The sequence below is a fragment of the Anopheles gambiae genome, chromosome 3 (assembly GCF_943734735.2).
Source record: "Anopheles gambiae chromosome 3, idAnoGambNW_F1_1, whole genome shotgun sequence".
Taxonomy (NCBI): Eukaryota; Metazoa; Arthropoda; class Insecta; order Diptera; family Culicidae; genus Anopheles; species Anopheles gambiae.
Window position 1 is genome coordinate 59,738,418 of NC_064602.1, and position 23,223 is coordinate 59,761,640.

The 23,223-nt window shown below is 37.1% G+C and overlaps 5 protein-coding genes across 5 annotated transcripts; all 5 read right to left on the minus strand.

Annotated features, from left to right (window-relative positions):
* Window positions 1–7,034: 7,034 nt before the first annotated feature.
* Window positions 7,035–8,866, minus strand: LOC133394040 (peritrophin-1-like). Its single transcript, XM_061662406.1, has 2 exons — window positions 7,957–8,866; window positions 7,035–7,891 (listed from the first exon to the last, which is right to left on the minus strand). The coding sequence occupies exons 1-2, from the start codon at window positions 8,488–8,490 to the stop codon at window positions 7,718–7,720; spliced, it is 708 nt and encodes a 235-aa protein (XP_061518390.1). The 5' UTR covers window positions 8,491–8,866; the 3' UTR covers window positions 7,035–7,717.
* Window positions 8,867–9,625: 759 nt separating this feature from the next.
* Window positions 9,626–10,858, minus strand: LOC133394035 (probable chitinase 10). Its single transcript, XM_061662400.1, has 2 exons — window positions 10,080–10,858; window positions 9,626–10,021 (listed from the first exon to the last, which is right to left on the minus strand). Exons 1-2 carry the CDS (start codon window positions 10,818–10,820, stop codon window positions 9,800–9,802), a joined length of 963 nt encoding a protein of 320 aa, XP_061518384.1. The 5' UTR covers window positions 10,821–10,858; the 3' UTR covers window positions 9,626–9,799.
* Window positions 10,859–16,486: 5,628 nt separating this feature from the next.
* LOC133394038 (probable chitinase 10) lies at window positions 16,487–17,674 on the minus strand. The gene is made up of 2 exons (XM_061662403.1): window positions 16,980–17,674; window positions 16,487–16,906 (listed from the first exon to the last, which is right to left on the minus strand). The coding sequence occupies exons 1-2, from the start codon at window positions 17,558–17,560 to the stop codon at window positions 16,594–16,596; spliced, it is 894 nt and encodes a 297-aa protein (XP_061518387.1). The 5' UTR covers window positions 17,561–17,674; the 3' UTR covers window positions 16,487–16,593.
* Window positions 17,675–20,828: 3,154 nt separating this feature from the next.
* Window positions 20,829–21,555, minus strand: LOC133394042 (protein obstructor-E-like). Its single transcript, XM_061662409.1, has one exon. The coding sequence runs from the start codon at window positions 21,521–21,523 to the stop codon at window positions 20,894–20,896; it is 630 nt and encodes a 209-aa protein (XP_061518393.1). The 5' UTR covers window positions 21,524–21,555; the 3' UTR covers window positions 20,829–20,893.
* Window positions 21,556–21,734: 179 nt separating this feature from the next.
* On the minus strand, window positions 21,735–22,798 carry LOC133394037 (chitin-binding domain protein cbd-1-like). Its single transcript, XM_061662402.1, has one exon. It carries the CDS (start codon window positions 22,745–22,747, stop codon window positions 21,791–21,793), a length of 957 nt encoding a protein of 318 aa, XP_061518386.1. The 5' UTR covers window positions 22,748–22,798; the 3' UTR covers window positions 21,735–21,790.
* Between the last annotated feature and the right edge of the window lie 425 nt (window positions 22,799–23,223).

Below are 23,223 nucleotides of genomic sequence, written 5' to 3' on the forward strand. Positions count from 1 at the left end.
AAGCAATTTGAGCTCGAACCGACCTCCTCACCGTTCTGGTGGATAGTCCTGCTCCTTTGAGGGTTATGTTAACCGTGCTACCTTTCAAAGCCAACCTCTGAGCAAGGCGATTGCTCATCAAATTGGGCTGTGATGCGCTGTCTAAGAGTGCACGCACAGGATGCAGGATGCCATGTGCATCGGTTACATTTAGAAGTGCAGTTTGTAATAATATTTGTGAAGGTGATTGTTTTATTGCAGCTGCGTAGCTGCGTTGTATGCTAGCCGTGTGATCATCAGTGGCGTGTGTTGTGTGTGAAGGTTCATCTTGCGCAGCTAGCATTGGAAATGTAGTGGAAGATGTGCTGGGAGTGCTTTCAGTGTGAATCATTGTGTGATGCGCCAAGTTGCAATGACGACACTTGTACTGTGACGAGCAATCGCGGGCACGGTGATTGTCTCGCAGACAATTCAAACACAAGCGGGCATCAAGTACCTTACGGTACCGCTGGGCAGGATTCATGGCATTAAATCGCTGGCATTTTGTTATGGTGTGCGGCATATTGCACAACGGGCATTTATTAACATCGCGGTCAGTGGTAGCAAAACTAGCAGTGCGCGGAAAATTAGTGCGTCTTGGTGGTATCGGTGCTTCTATAGGTGATGGTTCGGGTTTGTTTACTAATAGCGTCTCGAGTACGCGCATACGGCGGTGCAAAAAGGCAATCAACGAATCGTAGCTCGGATTGTCATTGGTCGAAGCAAATTCTTCCCAATCGCGTAATGTGTTAGAGGGCAATTTTGTGCAAAGTAAATGCTCTAATATGCTGCTCCAGCCGTCAGTTTTCTCTCCCAAGTGATTTAGGGTTTTTTTGTGACGCTCGAACTCGTCCACTAACTGGTGCAGGGTTGTCGCACTTTCCCTCTTCGCTGGAGTGATGCCGAACATCGCTTGTAAGTGGCGTTTTTTCAGTAAATATTCATTCGAATATCGCTCAGCGAGTGTTTTCCAAGCTAATTCATAGCTGGAGGCGCTTATTGTAATGGCCTCGATCACTTGCGCTGCTTCACCTTTTAGGGCTGCGCGTAGATAATGGAATTTTTGTATTGGCGGCAAATCAACATTATCGTGAATCAAACACTCAAAGGTATCCCTAAAGGTCAGCCATTGCATATAATCGCCGTCAAACTCCGGCAGAGCGATGGTGGGCAGTTTTATGCCTTGTAGCGGGTTCCTACCGGCTCCTTGCTGCGACACTTCGCTGCGCGGAATTTCTCTATATTTCGCTTTCAATGCCGATTGAACGCGAATCAAGCGCCGTTCAAAATCCTCCCTAAGGGCGGCATTGTGTGTCATCTCTTCAGCAGTGGTTGCACTGTCCTCCAGCTGCTGTTGAAGGCTCTCCAAATCCTTGCATATTTGGTCAAATTTGGCCATACGAGTTTCCACCTCGATAGAATCCCTATCGGGCTGGTAGTTTTGAAGAAACTCTTCGTAACGGGCCAAAATGGCAATCAAAATCGTTCGTCTCGACGACAAAATAAGCGGTTGAGCTGGCATCTTACTAAAACTGCGATTATCGTGTGCGCGAGTGTAGTGTAAAGTGCAGTGTAACGGTCGGGCAGTGAAAGGCAAAGGTGTTTAGCACTTTATCGAAAAAATTGCGAATATTCAGGATATCGGCACAATCCTGGTCACGGCACCAATGTTTCGTCGCGAATAGTTTTCGGATAAAGTTTCCTTTTCTTTCTTTGGTTTTTGCTGCTAATAATTACCGAAGCCGTTGTAAGAAATTGCTGGTGATGAAGAGAGGGAAAAAGCCTTTTCGCCCTCTATTTATTAATTTATGATCGATAGAGATGTGTACATCAACGGGCGCGGATGTGATCCGATCCGCAGTTCAAATCTGCACGATTCGCGTAGCTGCTCGAACAATGGCTTTTGTTCCTGCTGCAAATAAACATACAGGAAAAATACTGGGCACTATTCTATTTAACATAAACGTCCTACGCGGACATGCCATACTATAAAATAATGCTTTTCAGACTTGCGTGGATTCAGTAGCACGCAGCCGGATTGTCGGTGTACGATGACAGGGGACTACGGAAGTCGGTTTATTTTAAGTTTAAACCCACGACATGTTTTTAAGTCGTACGAGTTGACGACTGTTAACGACAAGGAACCAATCGATAAAATCTGCCACAGTTTTAGACCACAATAAAAAAGGGGAAGTTTCAGGGAGCATGGTTTTGGGAGCAGTTGTATATATGCGGGGTTTGTTTCAGGACTGGTACTGGTATTCATATATATTTCAGTTCAGTATCGGTATGGTATTAGGATCACTTCCAAAACAGAAATGGAACTAGGATTAGTTAAATCGATTCATATAGAATAATATCCAGACTATCCAGATATTCTAACATATAATCAATAGAAACATATCATGCTGAATGAATTAGGCATGATTCAGGAACCTGGCATTGTCTTCAATATTGCATTTTGATAAGAGTGTATGTGTATGGCGACTGTGGTATTATTTTTCAAACGATGATTGATGAGTATAAAGCCGTTTCCTAAAATGGCATCATGTGCATGTGTTATCAATTTTGATTATAATAATAATGATTATTGTTATTATTGTAATAATATTAATAATAATAATAATAATAATAATAATAATAATAATAATAATAATAATAATAATAATAATCATAATAATAATAATAATAATAATAATAATAATAATAATAATAATAATAATAATAATAATAATAATAATAATAATAATAATAATAATAATAATAATAATAATAATAATAATAATAATAATAATAATAATAATAATAATAATAATAATAATAATAATAATACTAAAAATAATAATAGTTATAATAAAAAATATTATTATTACTTTTATTGTTATTATTTACATTATTATTATTTTTATAATATAATAAAATTTTTTGTTATTGTTAGTATTTATTATTATTGCTATTATTATTATTGTTTTTTATATTTATTGAGGCTTTCGTCGTTGCTTCACACAAACTGTTTAGCTTGACAAGACTTAATACAATATAACTAAAACAAAAACACTTGCTTTTTGAAGCACCTATAACACCTTGCAAATTAAACGAAATTTTTGTAAGGTCCAAAGGCATAGATAACAGAAAGACCCTGTTTCGAATGGATACAGCTACTTCCTTGAAATTTATCTACTCGCAAGCGCTGGTTACCATGGTTGACCACTTAATCGGTGCAAAAAAATCTTCTCTTGGAGTTGGCAGCAATTAATCATACTGCTTTCAAGATAACTTAAGATAGCCATTTTTTATATAAACTGTCCATAAAGTGCAAAAATATCATATTAGTGCGATAGAACTCTAGCGGATATGTTGCTGTATTTCGGAGATAGTAAAATTCAAAGGATGGCCATGCACTGTAAGTTACAATAGTTCGAAAGTGTAATATAGTAGTTTACAGCTTTTCAAATTGACATATTTTTAGCAGCACATTTCCTCGCAGTATTTTGTTTTGCTGTTGTCAATGTTGTATCATGCGGTGTTATTGAGCTCAGAAACGTGCCGACTTGTTCGCCAGGAGACAATTACTTCGCTGCCGGTCCAAAGTGTAACAACTTTTTTTCGTGTCGCGATGGTGTACTAGAAATCGTTGAATGCCGGTGGGACTTTCTTTGGAACGATACTATAAAACGGTGTGATGCTCCTGAAAATGTACAATGCGAGGTAAATGAAATGAGCAATAACACATCAAAATAAGTTGTTTTTCTAATGCGAAAAGATTTAACAATTTTCAGGATGAACAAATACCGGAAACAACAACAAAAGCTTCTACTATAGAGGCTCCAACACCAGCACCCACTACAGAGGCTCCAACACCAGCACCTACTACAGAGGTTCCAACACCAGCACCCACTACAGAAGCTCCAACACCAGCACCTACTACAGAGGCTCCAACACCAGCACCCTCTACGGAGGCTCCAACACCAGCACCTACTACAGAGGCTCCAACACCCGCACCCTCTACGGAGGCTCCAACACCAGCACCCACTACAGAGGCTCCAACACCAGCACCAACCACATCAACCCCGTCTAATACATTTTTGCCCGAAGTTGAAGGTGCATTGCCCATACTGTTTCCTGGTTCTGAATGTCCTGAAGACATCCGTGCCTTTTTGTTGCATCCAACTGACTGCCGGCGTTTTTACTACTGTTTGTATGGTGTTCAGTATCCTCAGACGTGTCCGTTTTTGGAATTTTTTAACTACGTTGTAGGCCATTGCGTACCTCAAGATCAAAAGTTCTGTTTCCCAGGAAGTGAATGAGAATGAAACAAATAATTACATGATTCATGTTTGGCTATAACGATTTAAATATTAAGAAGCTAATGTTCAATTTTGACCGATCGTTTAGTATACGTTATAGCACGCGATGAGGTAATTTTTGTAGCTAGAAAGATGTTTCTTCAACTGCTTATCAAACATTCAATAAAAAATAATTTAAATATTAAAACGTATGTAGTTCGCTAAAATAATTAATGAGTTGAATGAGTGGTACAGCATCAAGGGTATTTTTGGTAATTATATTTTTACTATTTATCCAATTTTTATGACTCAATCATATATGATTTTTTACATTAATAAAGGATGATATTTTTCTATACTCGTGTACCACCAATCGTCAATTGGCACGACCTAGCAACATGCCCGTCATGGGTTCAAGATCCGAATGGACAGTGCTCCTATATGTAGGACTGACTATCCTGTTTTGGCAAATCAATAAATCACTGGAAGTCAAGCTAGTGGCACATGCATGCCTAAAAGAAGAAGTAGAAGAAAAATATGAGAAGAAATATCCCGAAAGAAAAAGTCCCTAGACTTTCTACATTCTAGACTGAGAGAGTTAGATTTACAAAAAGTGAGACACTTTTCGGGGCAGAGAATGCTTATTCCTGATAGAATAGTATTTTTTAGTTCATTGTTATATAGCGCCTAACATAACTATATGGGCAGTCGTTTTTCGCGATTTACGGAAAATCCATCAGAGATAGATAGAAACAGTGAATGTATGAGTTGTGCAGAATACTATTTTACATCTTTGTATATTTTTTCAATTTTTTTAAACACATTTTTGCACGACCTTAAGAGTAATACTCTAGGCCCATTGCAATTGAATATCGTGTTCGTCTGCACTTCTTCCAAAACATTTACGGGCGCCTTTGTAGTGGTCTAAGAGAACATCAATGGTGAAGTGGGTGGTGGGAGGAAAAAAATATCAGACTAGGATTACATTCCTTAACTATGTATGTAACAGCAGCAAATATTTAGATTCTGCTAAAAAATCGTTGTTGATGTTTTTGTGTCGCTTTTGTTTGAACGCATCAGTTTTGAACCGTTGTTCACAAAATTGATAAGGTTCTCATGGCAATTTCAAAATAGTTTTTGAAAAACGTTTTACATACTTTGATTTGCATTTTAAAAACAATCACCACAGGCGAAAAAAATTTTTTTTGTGATTTTTTTTATATTCGAAAAAAATATATTTTGATATTTACTCCTATAAAACTTATAAAACCTTAAAATAAGTTATAAAAACACTTTTTAAAAATCGTTAAAAAATGTATTTCTGTAAAACCTTTGTAGAATATGTTATTTATATTTTTGAACGATTTTTAAATGCGTTATTTAGCACATAAAACCTGTTTTTCGAAGTGTCTTTATAGTTATGGTACGACCATAAGTTTGTTTTTTCGTCATAAATCGTGCAATAATGTGTTTAAAAAAATTAAAAAAATATACAAAGATGTGAAATAGTATTTTGCACAACTCATACATTCACTGTTTTTTTTTTCAAATCAAATATTAAAACGTATGTAGTTCGCTAAAATAATTCTATCTATATCTTATGGATTTTCCGGAAATCGCAAAAAACGACTGTCGATATAGTTGTGGTAGGCGCTGTAACTACCTTAGGTCGATTCTCATTGATAAATTAATTTTAGTCTTAAGATTTAACATTCTTTTTTGCAAGCCTTTTGTGGCATGCAATTACCTTATACCGGGTAGTCTCGGTTTACTTATTCGGAGTTATCGGTTGTTGTTATTTAAAAGTTTATCTGTTTCACATGTGGTTTGGTTAGAGTTCTTAATAAAGGCTAGTTATACGAAGGAATTTTAAAAGTTTTCGCTAGCAATCGCTGTGTAGTTGCAAGATAGTATCTATGCTGGGGTCAAATTTGCAGATGACGCGTTGCGCAGTACAGTTCGGTTAAGATGTGGCCGATAGTGATATCAATGCCACAGAAACTGTATAGTGGCGAGCTGGATTTGTGAAAAGTTTGTATGAGCCGGGTGTATTCGATCCGAAGTCGTGATAGCAGTATCGGGTCTAGGTGTGATGGATGGTCTTTCGATGGGGGTGTTATGGTCTTGATCAGCGGTCGGTACAGTCTGGCTCGCGGGCCAAAACGTTCAATGCGTCCCGCGAAAGAATTTTCCTTATTATGAAAGATGGGAAGAATCTATCCGTATATAAATTACAGATCATCTTAGAGTATCACATTTCATACTGTCGAACTCTTTCAACTTCGATTATCATATTATGCATAGAAGGAATTATCATTATGGTCGAACTCGAGGATAAATTTCTACTATCTAACACTAACATTGTTTCACCTTAATGAGATGAGCATTTGAAAGCAATATCAAATATTTTAAAAACCTGATTGTTGTTTTTACGAATACGACAATAACACACTGTTGGAGCAACTGCATGATTCGAGTTGCTATTGGAGCCTAACAAATTCTATCAATGATATATTTTGTAGGCACAACCCTAGTGATAGCTAATTAGTAAATAGGGAGCGGAAAGACTTTTTCGCAATCTTCATCTTTGGCTAACGATCAGTACGAGTAAGAAAAACGAATATCAATAAACTCCACAAAATAAACAAAAAATTATCCGAAAACTTTTCACGACTAAACACACAATAATGCTTTTTTCGAGAACAACGATAGACTCTTTTCGTGGATAATCGAAAAACTCGGAGAAAAATCGGTGAGACTTAAAAACATTGTATAAGAAGTTGATAGAAAAATGGTCTATGTAAAGGAGAATATTTATACGCAATATGTGAGCTCGTGAAAAATTTGACATTTCATCGTATCTCTTCGCACCATACAGGATCTCAGTTGAACTTGAACAAACACATTATTGTTGGCGTGAAATGTTTCATTATGTTGATTTTGGCCACTATTTCACGCTTCACGATGTGAAATTGTACCGGTATGTCTAACGCACGGCAAGAGTTGATTCATCATATAATCATATACTTTAAAGAAGACAAAATAAGCCTTAGTTCTATTAGGCTAAGTTTTAATTAGTTATTTTCAGATCAACTAGAGTCATTACATGGATTTTGTAGGTGTTATGTATTGAAGTAGTTTTCTTTTCAAATAACAACACATTGTATATAGATTATGATAGTTATGGTTACACAGGCAAACTATCAGGAATAAAGCAATTCGGTTGCTATTGTATTTCATAAAAATTGTGTTCACAAAAAATATCAAGTGAAAATATTTTATGGCTTATTGAATACAATCAAATGATGCACTTCACAATCATCAAGTTACATTATTGGGACCGTTAAACTCTTACAAATAACACTTAGATAAAATTGTGTGTGTTTGTTTTAACATATAACATTTGTCTCCATTTAACATTTTCCTAGGACACATTCTCCTGCGACGGGATCGAAGTACTTGAACATTTGACAAACTTGAACTCTAGATATACCGTTCAAGCAGAACACGAATTTTTCACAATTGGTTGGGTGTGGTAAAACTTTTGTTCCTTCTACTGGGCATCCAAATGGATCTTGAAAGCTTGCCTGTAAATTAAGGAAAAGTTGTTTACTGGGTTAGTTAGACCTACGTAAAGTATTTGCGCTCTTACCTGACACTTTGCATTTTCCGGTGTATCACAAATTGAATTGTTTTTGTTCCATTCCGTTCCTATAGGACATTGCATTATCAAGGGAGTAGCATGGTAGCACATGATGTAATTGGTACAGTTATCTGGGATTGACATGTACAATGGTGAAACAGGATCGTCTATTTGTGGACAGGATTCGTTTGGAACAGAAGATGTAGTAGTTTCTACACTTAAATCGGTTATCATTTCGGTAGACTCTTCTGTACTAGTTTGGAATTGAGTAGGCAAAGGGACGGAACCGCAATTCACGTTTTCAGGAAAATTACAAATTTCCTTCTCAGCGTTAAAGAGCATTTCACTTGGACACTGCCCAGTCCCAGCTGGTAGACCGTCACTGCACAGTAAAAATGAATCACAAGATAGTGGGTTCATAACGGTGGCGTTATTAGGTTTCCCTCGACATATTTCCATCGGATCGAATTGTTGTGCACTGATAACTAGAAGTGGGAGTAGTATTATTGTTATTCCAGTAAAACCTATCGTGAGTAATGCCATTTATATTTTTGGTTCTTTATCATCGACCACTAAGTATAGACTGATGTGTGTTTTTGAGGTTTACAAGTATAAATATTGATCGCTTGATCGTAGAATTTCATTGAACTGTCATCAGCATATGTGTGATGCAATCACGTTGTCAATCAGTTGTATTTTTGATGGAATCGAGACAGTATACACATTGTAACCTTGAGTGCAATGTTTGTCAGTTCAATGTTTGGCAGGTCTACAATATGGTATCTACAAATCTACAAATAAAAAACCAAACCAAGGCCTCAACTTGTTTGTAGCGCTGGATAATCCAATCCACAATCCACAATCCAATATGAATGAACATAATGTAATTTGCTTCCTTGCGGAAAGTGAAACAGATTTCTTAGCAACAGCTTTACTGTTATTTGCGACAAGATATTTCATGCAAGTTGTTAAGATCGCTTGATTTCACTGGTGTGACTTATCATAAAAAATTTCTGTAAAGCTGCGATAAGTTATCTTCAGCTGCCAATCAGATTTCCGTTTGTATGTGAACTAGCTTTATGATACAGGGAGTATTTTTGAATGTGATATGCGAATTTATAGCGGAAGTAAGAGTTAGGTAGGTATTTATAAATTAGATAATGGGGTACCTTTTGCCATGATAAGAAAGTGTTTTTGTTCATTAGGATGTGATTGTTTGATAAAGGTATAGTTATTTTGTTAACTGGAACGACAAAAATTTAACTCTACGTAACAGTTTGACTTAAGATTTTATTTAACTAAACTTAGCTTACGTTAAAGTTGCATGATCATGCGAATGAAACCAAAATGTTAAATTTGATATCCGTGGCTGTTTCAAACCTATTATTATTTTTTCTTCTAATTTTAAAGATCTAAAGAATTGTCATTCAAGATTTTTCCTACGAAAAATATAAAACATACGTTTGAATTTACTTGCAATTTACGCGTATCTATAATACATTGTGGTAATTATAAAATGAAAAAAAAAAAAATGATTTCATCATTTCTTAAATAATGTAATAAATAATGGAATACAACACAACAAAAAATGCTGACACCTTATACTTAGGCCTTATATTGGGTCTTAGATTAGAAATTTTATTATGAAATTATTATTTTCGGAATATTTAGCATCTACATGTACATAAAAAATATAAAAAATACCCTTGACGCAATGTAAACAGAAATGTACTGTAACTTTTGTCCATGATATTCTATTTATCGTTTAAACTAACGATTAAGTAAACTCATTGATCGTTGAACGAGAATGATGAAAACAGAAATCTTGATTACAAATTTTCTATAGCTCCCATTATTTACTTGAATGGAAACGTTGCTTAGTGCATATAGTTTGGTGACGTGGCATACAACGGTTATTGACGGAATCCCAGTCGGTAAGGAATGGACAGCGTTGAGTAGAAGCTTTACCATTACGACAAAACAAGTAAAGATCACAATATCTGGGATGGCTGAGAAACACATCTTTTCTTTGTGCACAGAGCTCATCAAGATCAATTGTTGAAGGGGTTGAAATCTAAAAATAATGAACTATGATAAAACGAGAATAAATGATTATGAGGAAACACACTTGCCTTGCAGTTAGCAATATCAGCATCATCGCATTGGTTAGAATTACTGTTCCAAAAAGTGCCAGGCGCACAGTTCATGCGAAAAGGTTTTTGTTTGATGCATATGTAGTATTCCCCACAGTTGTTAGGACTGGCAGTGAAAGAAATACCACTGAGTGGCCTTTGTTGACAGACTTCTTCCGGATCAGGAATACGATCATGTTCACAGGTAACGGCTTCAGGGTCATCACAGTACTGATGGATTGGATTCCAGTACTTTCCTGTCGCACACTTTTGAAGAATTGGCGCTTGATCAACACAAATATAATAGTTTGAACAATTGTCTAAACTTTTCACAAACGATGGAATATTAGGATTAGATGATAGACAATACGATTCTGGATCAATTGCACTATCTATGGATGGCGTTGTGATCGTTGAACTTATAGTCGGCGACGTACTCTCATTTGTTATAGAATTATCATCCGGTATCGTTGTTGTTGAAACAGGTGTTGTAAAACTGTTGCAATCCGATTCGTCGAAACTACACACATCTTTTGCATGATAAAACATTCCTGTTGGACAAGTGCCGTGAATGGTTGTATCTCCATTGCACTGGTAAAACTTGCTACAATCTTCAGGATCAGCAACAAATGAATTGATTTTAACGCCTTCACACAACTCATTTGGAGTAAGCTGTTGAGATATAACGAAGTTTGATAATATAGTCACCAAAAACACTACTGCAAACCTCTTAAAATCCATGATGATGTGGTTAAACTTGTTTGGAGAGACTAAGACATATTGGAATTGGGAACTCTTAAATAAGGCGAGTTGGTCCTCAATAACGATAAAAAACTAGGGCACGATATCATAGTTTGAAAAAAAAAAAATCGTTATCAAAGCATTACTTTCACTGATGATGTTCAAACGATATCACCAATAATTTGTTTGCTAATGTAGTATGCTATCTGTAAACGTGCGATAATAGTGTTCCGTTACTTCTATGGTTAACATACAAATAAAATAATAAATAATGCGTGTATGAAACACCTAAGGCAAAGCAGAGTTAGTTAAAGTAGATCGATGACCAAATTATACTAAATGACCAAGTTGCGGAATGATAAATAAAAGGTAACTTAATGTAGGACTTTTGTTGGGCGTAATAAATCCGTGCTTTGAATAGACTCATTTTATGTAAAGGAGAGAGGGAGGAAGATAAAACAATGACAATGACACATTTAGCAATTCATGTTTCGTGTAGCAGTACTTTGCAGAATGGGCCTATTTTTATCTTTAACTTTTTGCCATTGTTTCGTGGAATTGTCAAATGGTTCATAAAATGTCGTAAAATATTATTTGCTGAAGAGTATTACTGCAGTAACATCGCCGATTGTTTTTAAATATATTTTCTCAACAGATGGCGCTATGCACTATTCAAACTTGGAGTAACGTTTGCATTTACGATAGCGTTACAATGCTGTTAGACGGGGCCAGACACGCTGAAAACCTCACTGTATCGTAAATATAGACAACCGAAAAAGAACGCTTGTTATTGTAAACAAACAAAGCGTTACATTCCTTAAAAAATTCCCAAGTAACATTTTTAGCACAGTGCTGTCCACGCGACCAACCAATGTACATTATTTAAATAAAAAAATATTTTAAATTGCGATGAAAAAAAGTTATTTTCCATTTAGTTGAATCGATATCTACGAGATTAAATTTTTAAGTTACAAGTAAATAACAGGTTTAATATTTTTCATTGTTGCACTATGGTATAAAAGGAAAAAAACTAATCTGAAAGAATTCATAAACTTCCCAAAAGCTTTCAACTGGATTAACATGTCCTATGAGTAGAAAATATAAAATAATAAAAATATTGAAAGTAAATTAAATATATGAAATAAAAAAATTACCTATTCAATCTATGTTTCCAGCTATTTTTAATAAAACTCTTATAAAACTAAAATACTTTTGGTACTCTTTTTCAAAGTGAGGTTCATGAGGTTAATAAATACTTGTATGTATTTCATTATCCTGCTTTATCAATAGCTGTTTAAATAAACAAATAATTTTTTTTTTATTATAAACCCTTTTTATGTATAAGTTTGTTATAATTGCAATTCTTGAAGTTGTTACAACTCTGTTTGCTGTTAAAAATGATAGCTGTTTAAAATGATAAAAATGATAATAATATTATAATTTATTTATTATTTTATTTATTTATTTATTTATTTATTTATGAATTAACAATGAATTTTATCTTAAATAACGATTGCTGTGCTTTTTTATGTTTGTTAGATTGGTAATACCTATTTTAAAAACTAGTTGTTATGTTTATTAATTTGAGGAGTAGCAACAGAGGGGTAAAAGTGTGATAGAATCAAACATATCAAAGCAAGAGCAATTTTGCTTCTTTAAAACCCCATCCTCCTATGTGTATCTTATTATTGATGATATTCGGAATAAGATACAAAAGCCTTAACAATTATCTGAACAATAAGCTGAACAATTATCGACACAATCGTGCATTTAGTACCTATCAAAATGCTTTACGAACAAGTAATACCATGTCAGATGAATTAATCAATGTATCCTTATTAAAATGCACCTTGACATGAACTCATAAATAGCCACAGTGTGGATTCATCGTACTTGTTGGAAAAAGTTTGTTTCCCGTGTAAAAAAGTGGAGCATCCAAGCCAGAAAATGCTGAGGGCTATCTTCGTCAATTGGTGGACAAACTAAACCATCAGACCAAGGAACCATTATTAATGGGAAAATGATAGATATTCAATTACGTGCAATAATTGCTGATACACCTGCGCTCTCGTTTTTAAAAGGTGTAATGGTTTGATTGAAATGTTCTATGAAAATAAACTAATCCGTACATTTTACTATAACTTTTACAGGAGTTGCGTATTCAGTGCGTATTCATAATTCAGTGCACGGATGCATAAAATGAAAGAGTGTAGGTACTTTTATTAAAAGCGCATGAAAGGTTGTTTATAAAAGTGTTCAAGTTCGTATGACAAAGAACTAAAAGGCGGTGTGTACAAAGAACGCGTGAAACGCACATCTCCACTATTTTATTTGAATGACTTTGATCTTATTGTAGGTTTCATTGTCGCTGATCTACTTCATCTGATAGATATAGGAGTATTTCGTAAATTGATACAGGGTTTTGTCACTTGCGCCCTCAAGCCTTTTCCAAAATGGTCACCAGAACAACAATCACAGGCGCTGTTACTTCAAATTATATTTCCCAGCGATATAAACAGGAAACTACGTTCATTGAAATATTTGCTCTTTTGGAAAGCTTCAGAGTTTGGAAGCTTTTTACGTCACGCAAGTATTCCAATGCTAAGTCATTACATAAGTAAACAAGCTTTTGAACACTTCAAGTTATTTTATGCCGCCGTCATATTACTATCTTCTTAGAAATTTGAAAAACACTGGTTATATGCCGGGATTTTATTAGAAAAGTTTGTTGCACAATTTGCAACCATTTACCACGAACATCATGTTACAAGCAATGTGCATAACCTTCTCCACGTTGTAACTGATGTAAAAAATCATGGACCTCTTCCCAAAACTTCCACTTATCCTTTTGAAAACAAATGGTTTTTCATGAAAAATTTAGTAAGAAGTGGCCCAAACCCATTAGCACAAGTAGTTAACCGTGTGATAGAATTACAGGAAATTGAAATTGCTACAAAACGTTCTGAGAGAGCATATCCTTTTACAAAAATAACTAAACAGGAAATAATACTGCACATAAACAAAATTTTTATGCTATGACAAAGTCTTAATAATTGTTGTTTTTTAACAAAAAACCTAAAACTATTCAAATAACAAATAACATTAGAAACATTGGATTGCGTTACAATTAAGGCATATGAATTTACAAAAACGGAGAACACATTCTCGAAACCAGTTCCGTCATGTGTAATAACTTTAAAGCTAATGCTACAGATTTGTCATCGAATTTAAGTGATGTATGCATTGAAGATGTTATGTGCAAATTAGTGCTTATAGATTTAGGTAACGAATTTTATTTCACTCCTTTGCTACATACGCTTATGTGATAAATTTGGGAGGTTATTGCGTAAAACAAATAAATTTTTTATTTTTCCACATAAAATAAATCGTTCAGAAAAGAATGAGAAGCGTGCGTCAAATAAATGTCTTAATATTTAATTCAGTTTGGTCTTTTATTCTAAGAACCCGAAAATAAACGCGCAATGCCATACGGTCGTCCCTTTCGCATAATAAAAAAACAACGTATTACTTATATAAAAGTCAGGATTATATCAATAATTTTCAATGCATTTGTCTTTTGTGGCAACTTGTTTTTCTTATACTTATACTTATACTTTTACTTATATCTTCTGTGCTTTTGCTCTATCCGTGCTGTGCAAAAGTTTTTTTTTAAATAAATTTTTTGACCGATTCTTCTGTAGGAATTTTAAAATTATTACCTGCAAATAGTTGAAACATTTTTAAAATGTTGTAAAACTCTCCAAATGCGTGTTTTTTTCTAATTACCCTCTAACACTCCAGGTGCACTTGCTAAAAAAATCCCTGTCTATTAGAATTTCTAATGCATTATGCATTCTGTTTTCTATGTCTTGCACAATCTATTGTGCAATATAAATATATTGTTTTTCGTCAAATTCCTTCATCTTCTCCGCTGAATTAATTTGCTGATATTCAAATCTTACGCACCGCTGAGTATTCCTATCAATGCATACGTTGTCTACAATACAATCAATTTTTACCTCCAAGTTTTCTAATTTCCGTACGATTTTTCCTAACATATTTTCCCACCTAGTTTCTTCACTGATGCTCAATAAATTACAATATCTTTTAGTTGATTGATTAGTTCCTAAAATTGGAATGTTCTGCTATTCAGGTGCCCTTGGGGTAAAATATGTACGGACAATATTATTTATCTCTTTTCTAAAATTTGAAATTGACGAACGTGGCACTGGAGTTGCTGATCTGTTCTGTGATAAAATTATTCCTTGATTTGAAGAATAATGGTTTTGGTATTTTTGTCGCTGTTTTTTTTCGTTTGATAGCACCAAAACATGTTTCTGCCACATTTTCACGAAGTAGTTCATACGAAGAAAAGGAAAAAGTACTAACCATTCTTCTTCTTCTTTGTCCGGCTGATGCATGATGCCTACGAGGAGTAAATCGAGTTTTATTTTTCAAATAACCACATTGATCACAATCGTTACAATAGTCAAATATAGACCGTGCTGTACAGGAACACAGACGGCTAAAGATCGATGGTAAGTATAATATACTTTGTATCAATATGTTCTCCTCTCTTCTTTCAGATACAACACACTCCGGCTGCCAAATGAGTATAAATGACTCTCGCTAGGATCCGCGACTGACCACATCGAAACTTCGAACAATAAAAACAAATTCAAGGAATAACGGTGCAATGGCAACACGGGTGGCACTTGTCAAAAAGAGGGAGAATGAAGTAGTAAGTCGGGAGGAGGAACAAGATTTATATGGGATATTGTTGCGTGGGGATCGAGCAGGCGTTAGAGAGCCTCGGATTGTAGATAAACGAGACAAAGACCAACCTGATGGTGGCAACATCAGCGACCCTACCAATAAATAATCTACGTAGGCGTCACGTACAGATAGGTGAACGTACTTCTGAAGTCGTCCCAGAATTCACCTATCTTGGGTCAAAGGTCAGCAACGACAATAGCATGGAAGCTGAGTTGAGCGCAAAGATGCTGGTGTCCAACCGGCCCGAATAATCAGTTCACCTCAAAGAACCTGTCGCAACGGACGAAGCTGGGACTATATAGTACCTATATAGTACCGGTACTCACATCACCTCACGGTACCTCTGAGACATAGACACTGTCCAAATCTGACGAAACCCTCTGAGTCGGGTTCGAGAGGAAGATGCTCAGTAGGATCCTTGGCCTCTTATGTGTGGAAGGACAATGGACGAGCCGCTATAATGACGAGCCATACGAGATGTACGGCGACCTCACTGTCGTGCAGCGTATCAAGCTCGCCAGGCTCCAGTGGGCTGACCATGTTGTATGCATGAAAACGGACGACCCAGCCCGTAAAGTCTTCTTAGGCCGTCAACAAGGACAGAGGAGGCCTGGCGCGAGACCACGAGCGGTTTCGGACACTCCTGAGGCAGGCCAAGACCGCAAAGCGGTTGTAGCGCCGGATAAGTAAGTATGTAATACGTCAGATGTAAAAATCCCTCAGCATCAACATTGCTTTCGAAGGATATATATTTTTTAGAATTAATTAATGTGCATTTGCAACAACATATTTATCCCATCTAACGATCGAACTTAGAAACTCGCATTTTTGGCAAACAACAAAACACAAAAACACAAACACAAAAATCAACACGATTAGTAGAGACAAGATTTTCACTTACATACTTGCATTTGCATTCCCTTTATGGTAGTATCAATATTTTATTTGATAGTTTGCAAAACTTCAATCCAAAGGCAAGATAACGTTTATCCGTTGATCAGTTTTCATAGTTGCACGAGTGTGTTGTTTCATCCCAGATGAGACCATCATCACAGCGTTTTAGCAACGACTTGCCCTTGTAGCAGAGATAATAATGTCGTTCGCTTTTTGGATGCTTGACCCAACGGGCATGGTCGTCCATGCAACTGACTTTTTTTGGAACCAACGTCGGTTCGTTCACTTCCATGTAGGGTGTGAAGTTTTGACACTTTGATTCCGCGATTGTCGTACACCAGTTGTTTAGTGGATCCCAGTGTAGTCCTGGGGCACAACTGTGTGGATGGAACTTTCCGTTGTAACAATAGTAGTACCTACACGAGGTAAGGAAATTAGATGTGAATATTATTAATAACAAGGTTGATGCTATACATTTCCGACACTCACTTGGAACAATCAAAGCGATCTGCTACAAATACAAGCTTTAGTGGATCGTCCTTCTCAGGGCACACATGCTCCTGCAAATCGCAACTAGCCAAGCTGGGCAGAGTGCACTGACTTTGCGCTGCGTTAAAATGAAGTCCAGGGGCACATCGCTGCAGTACGGCAGTGCCATCGAAACACAGAATATACTGTGAACAGCTGCGTCGATGTGGTATGCTTAACACGCCTTGCTGTGGGCATGTGTACTCTCCAGTCTCAAAATCATCTGGCAGACTGTTGTGGTTTTCATCCAGTATAATTCCATCATCAGTTGGTGGCACGTAAGGTGTGGTCTGAACAGTTGTAGTAAGTTTGGCCGTGCAAGACACTAATGCCGCTGGTAGACACAGCCGCCGAAAATTATCCCAGGAAAGTCCGGACATGCATTCACCGTGAGAAAGATATCCTCCGAGACAGACCCGATATTTACTACAGCTGTACTCGTCGGCAAAGGTGGCTCCGTTGCGTTTGCCAATGCACTCTTCATCGAATGCCATTGCAACACTCACGATACCGACGAACAAGGTCGCGGCTAAAGGATTCATGATCAGGATGTATTTGACCAGCCTACTAACTAGTAAACGTATTCTAATACCAACACTATTGATTTGCAGTCGAGCTGGTTAGTGTCCAGATCACTGTTGGTGAACGCAATGAAACAATTCACTTTTAAAGAATAGGTTTTTATTTCCCGATCGGCTACACAATACCGGGTACTAAATTGATGTGAACTATATCAGTCCAGGTGATCAGTTGTAACATAAATTGGAAAGCTCGGTAAACAAGCTTATCAAAATGTTTCTGGCATGAAAATTATCTTTCATGCACGATCGCGATACTATGCGAAAAAGGGTCTGTTTCGTTTGTTGTCTGCGCTTGAAATGCATTTTTTGCGCTGCCCTGGAGTTTGATAACTCTATCAAAGAAAACTTGTTTGTTTTCTTTGATAGAGTGTACGACAAAAGATTTCAATTTTTCCATTGCAATAAAGAAAAAATGCACTTTTATCAATTGAGGTCGTGTCATGGCTAAATGTTGCTGGGAAAAAAACTTTTAAAATAAGTTATTTCGTATTTCGAACGTGCCTAAATTTGTTCATCATACACAAATGCTTAAGTAATATTCAGTAACACAATTATTGAATCATGATTTGAGATAGAGTAGTATGTACAGAAATCCAAGATAGAAAGATAGATTCTGATTTATTTTGTCTTTAGAAAAATAAGAATCCAAACAGAACAAAGTCCTAACCAGTCCCATACTACAGACCTTCATTGGTTCAAGCCTCAAATGCACCGTCCCCGGTGGTAGCAATGGTAGACTATCCGGCTGCGTGGTACCTCAATAAGTCTCGAAAGCCTGTATAGGCCGGCATCTCTGCGTAGGACATAACGTGAATTATAAGAAGAAGGTAAAACATAAGCAATAAATGTATCAAATACTATCTTAACTAAAAAATCATAGTAGGCGGATTACGGCAGTATAGACACCCTGCTGGAATCTTGCGTTGAGGTTAAATTTTAAAACTCCTACGGATTGGGCCACAAACAGCCTGCGTAGTTAAAGACTAGACGGGCATATAATGGAATCAAAAGTGCTTGCAGTGAAAAATATGAAAAACATCGAAAAATTATTGATATGTTGCACTAGCTGAGTTTTTTTTGTAATTTTGGTACTTGAAGTAAACTCTTTTTGATAGTAGAGCTACTGATAAAAGTCAACATTATTCTTGCTTATCGCTAGAGAAATACTTTGTTATCAAAAGCAAAAAAACAAGACGATACGTCACACGATGTATTAAATTTGCGCTCTGAAGTAAATTCTAGAACAAAAACAAATGAGGGTAGAAGAAGGGCACTGCTGAACGCCAGACGTAGATTATGCGCTTCCGCACAGTTATAAATCAAAAGCAATGAGCGCCATCGCAAAAAAAAACCGACAAACAAAACAACTTGAGGTCTGCTTGTCTGGAGGGTTGGTGAGAAATAAAAATTTACCCCCCAGTACGGAAAAGGTGCGGCACCTTCGTATTATTAGCAACTGTTTATGGTCGGATTAGTGATTTTTTCATGTCTCGAAACCATGGAAAAAAACAGTACAAGGCGCAATTACTGTATTGTTATCAACTCGAACGTTTCATCAGCTTGTCTGGACTGAATTGGATGACGTTTTTTGGAGCAGACCAGACGAGAAAGAGTAAACTGTATACATTTGGCCGTCAGTGACGTAATATTGAAGGTGTCTGAAAATTCTAGGAAACGGTAGACATCTGCAAGCTTAGGGACAAAGGCTTATTAACACTCGTGGCCAGACGTTGTTGTATAATATGTGTTGAGTGGGTTGCCTCTAGAGCAATAAATAAAGCAGCTGTTATGCAGTCCAAATTTTAAAGCGAATGCCATTAAACGTTGTGTCGTATCTTAGCTCAGGTGACGAAAACGTAATCACGTGTGAGTTGATGTTTAATATTGTCGAGTTTGTAATCATCCTTAGGCCATAGATAGAGCTATGATTTTTAGATAAAAATGAGACGTCTAGGTAGCACCTAATCTTAAGCAAGTAAGCAATTGGTACAGATTTGGTGTAAACGACGAGTTATCTTTTGAAATATTAAATCCATCATGGATGGTTTGGTACCATGGAATGTTATAGCTATTCTGGGCGCAAATCGAGTCTTCAATTTGTCCTGCTATGGATTATAGATTGTCTTACTTAGTTTTTAAGTGGTTCTTAAGGAAGCAAGCACTAAATATACGGTTATGAAGTGCTGAATAAGTCTCGAAAGCCTGTATAGGCCATCATGTCCGAGTAGAACGTGACGTCAAATAGAAGAAGTCCTAGTCTTTAGTATATAGGTAACATAAAGTTTTTAATAGATTTGTTTTACTCTTTTTTAATCACTACACTAACCAGGGTATTCTTAAGTCCTTACACCAGATGAATGCCTTTTGTTTGGGATTGATATTCTTACTACCTTAAAGGATTCATCGCTTAAACCATTAGAGCAGAGTTCTAAAAACTTTTCAGCTCGCGAGCCGCATTGCTTCGCAGATAACGGTGTTGAGGGCCATTTAACGATGCTTTTAGGTAATCCGATGGTTTAAATTTCATTTTATAAGAAAATACAAACAGAACATCCCAACATATATAGCCTTTTATTATTGAAGCTTAGTCTACGTATCGAAAAAGTAACATTACATATCTCTACGATTGATACGCTAGCCCAGTTTGGTGTTCCGTGAATCCCGATAGAGGTCATACTTTCAGTGGTCTCGTGTCTACATAGCCGGGCCCATGATTTTCGTTGCTTTAAAGTTGCTTAAAATACTTGTTTTTGAATTGATTAGCATATTCCGGGCGAACGACAGAGTGGGGTTGTAAATGCCGGGGAACACTGTCCGTACTCGCTAGTGTAATTTCAATTTTCACTAGTGCATATGGCCGCCGGGCAAATCGAAGCATTTTGCCAAACAATTTGGAACCGCTTCAGAAAATATGTAATTTTTTCATGGTTTGTACTTCATTCGGACGAGAAATGTTTTGTAATAGGTAGAATTACATGTGCTGCACGCATTACATCCATTTTCATGACAAAAAACAATGGAAAAACTACTTAATTTTGAGATCCGGCATGACCATTCCCTCGATGACCAAAAAAAGCTTCCATCAGCCTCCGCTAGATGCGCTAGTGAAAATCGAAATTACACTGGCGAGTACGGACAATGGACCCCGGCCTTAATGTTTGTAACAAAAGGTATGTATATTCTTTCTCTTATTTCACATTAGGCAAAACGTTTTAATAATACATTAAAATTAAATTTCATTTCAATGCATGCTTTATTTACCGATTGGAATCTGAGGTAATGTTAGTATGTTGTTCAACATTTTTTGGGATTACCAAAAGCGCATAGCTTAATATCAGAGTAGAATACTTCATTCTTTCCACAAGATTGGATATTTGGTTTGCCCAGTACACAAATTATGAACTTGTTGCAGTTACCAGGGTGAGCAATCATGTCAATGATAACACCTTTGCACATACCCTTCAGTTCGTTTTGCGTAGGTTCGGGACCAGTTGTCGGTACTTCCGTTGATGGTTCAGTGACCGTGGTAGAAGTTTCGCCTTCTACGGTACATACCACATTTGGTTCGTAATCGCACACTCCTCTAGATGAATCAAAGATGGTACCACTCGGTACACAGGTAGCTTCAGAAGCCTCGACTTCTCCCTGGCAAGTGACAAAGTTAGCACAGGTCGTTAAAGATGGTAGAATGGTTCCATCGGGTTGTCCAGCACATCTGTCACTTGAGGAGGCCGTTGTTGTTGCGGGTGATTCCGTACTGGTTACCTCCTTTGAAGAACTCTCATTCGAAGCGCTCTCTTTTGAACCGGAATTTTCCTTAGATTTTTCTTTTGATTTTTCCTTAGACGATTCCTTGCTCTTGCCGGCAAATGTTGCCGAACAGAGAACGGTAAGCACCAGTAGAATACACAACTTCTTGTTCATCTTCAAGAGATTCGAGTATGTTACGATTGTGTCGACCAAAGGCACCTTAAATACTATTTCATGGCAGTACTGTAGAGATAATGAAGCAGACAAAATCAACAGATCAGGTCTAGCTTGACTGCGGTCTCGTCTGGCGGTGACAAGCAAGCAATAAACAAAAATTACGTTTTGTTTATCGTGTATTATACAGGAGGTTCACAAAAAGCACAGATTAAATTTGTTATTGTTTTATTCCCTTTAAACACATAGATATTATGATGAAGTTGTTTAGCGAACGTATGAAGTAGCTCGTCGGTAGGAGTCAATCCAAATTTGGCTAGCGGCGCAGGTCTCTGTATCGCCGAATCCGCAAGTTGCAAGTTCCGCAATAAAGATGGTATTGTCTGGACACTGTTGGACATTAGGTTGACCTAACACACAGATGACGTAACGTGTACAGTCGGTGGGATGCTCTATCATCCCTACGGTAACACCACGGCAGAGATCCGTGGGAACATCTGGGTCTAGTGGAGGACGAGTAGGTTCAGAAGTCGGCATCGGAGGCGCATCAGTACTGTTTCCTGTTGGACCCGATTCAGCACATTCCACGTTCTCTGGATGATCGCACACTTCCCGCTGCCAGTCGAATAATGTTCCTTGAGGCTGGCATGTGATTTCTTCGGCAATGTCTTCATTTTCACAACGGAAGAAATTGCTACAATTCCGGGAAGGCGCAAGAGAGCCATCGGGCCTACCAGCACAGGCGCCTCCTTCATAACACTGCACGTTTTCTGGATGGTCACAGACTTCTCGCTGGTAATCAAATAGTGTTCCAGCCGGTGCACAGGTAACTTCCTCGTTTTCTAGTTCGTTCATGCAGATGATGAAGTTGGAGCAGTTCGTGGCAGGGATGAGAGTTCCATTTTCTCGACCAGTACAGCGATTTTCTTCCGTCCAGCAGGTCACAAACTCGGGATGATCACACACCTCGCGTTCGTAGTCGTACATGGTACCTTCCGGTAGGCAACCCGTTTCTACTTCTCTACCCCCCTCGCAACTGACAAAATTCGAGCAATTACTAGAGGGGAATAGAGTTCCATCTGTTTGACCTTCGCAACGACCTCTATCTGCTGACGAATTGCGTGGCACAAAGTTGCCCTGAATCAGTTTTGTTTGACGTTGGAAAGAAGCCAGTCCAGCTCCTAAGAGGCAGCACAAGCCAGCAAATACAAGCAATTTTGTCATGCTGTACAATGTTTCTTTTTGAGGCCCTATACACACTGATGCCGAGTGTCGGCTTGTTCGGTGGCTTTATAGGGCGATTCGTAGATTAACGATTAGCCTCTTCCCCCAAACATCATCAGTTATCGACAAGAGAAGTATCGGTGAAACCCCGTTTGAACCTCGAGAGGGAGGGTAGGGGAGTCAGATAGTATCTGCTTTAACGATTACGTCTTTGCAGAAAACGATTAGATATTGCGGTCAGGTTTGGTTAATTTCAAATAACCGGCATAACCAAAATATGTATGCATGTAACATATAGTGTTATTCATTCGCAGAATATAATTCATACAGTGTTACATCATGTTCATGCAGTGTTATGTAATTCATTCTAATAAAATATGTCTCATTTAGTGATGAAAAATTTTCCCAACGTCTTGTAACTAGATTTTTTGTTTGTTACTATGATGGTTGTATAATAATTTCTTGAAAATATGTAA

Coding starts and splice junctions, on each gene's coding strand:
- LOC133394042 (XM_061662409.1), bottom strand. CDS start 21,523: ATGAACAAGAAGTTGTGTATTCTACTGGTGCTTACCGTTCTCTGTTCG.
- LOC133394038 (XM_061662403.1), bottom strand. CDS start 17,560: ATGAATCCTTTAGCCGCGACCTTGTTCGTCGGTATCGTGAGTGTTGCA. Junction 16,907..16,979: donor GATCGCTTTGATTGTTCCAA/GTGAGTGTCGGA, acceptor TACCTCGTGTAG/GTACTACTATTGTTACAACG.
- LOC133394040 (XM_061662406.1), bottom strand. CDS start 8,490: ATGGCATTACTCACGATAGGTTTTACTGGAATAACAATAATACTACTC. Junction 7,892..7,956: donor CGGAAAATGCAAAGTGTCAG/GTAAGAGCGCAA, acceptor CTTAATTTACAG/GCAAGCTTTCAAGATCCATT.
- LOC133394035 (XM_061662400.1), bottom strand. CDS start 10,820: ATGGATTTTAAGAGGTTTGCAGTAGTGTTTTTGGTGACTATATTATCA. Junction 10,022..10,079: donor CTGATATTGCTAACTGCAAG/GCAAGTGTGTTT, acceptor CATTATTTTTAG/ATTTCAACCCCTTCAACAAT.
- LOC133394037 (XM_061662402.1), bottom strand. CDS start 22,747: ATGACAAAATTGCTTGTATTTGCTGGCTTGTGCTGCCTCTTAGGAGCT.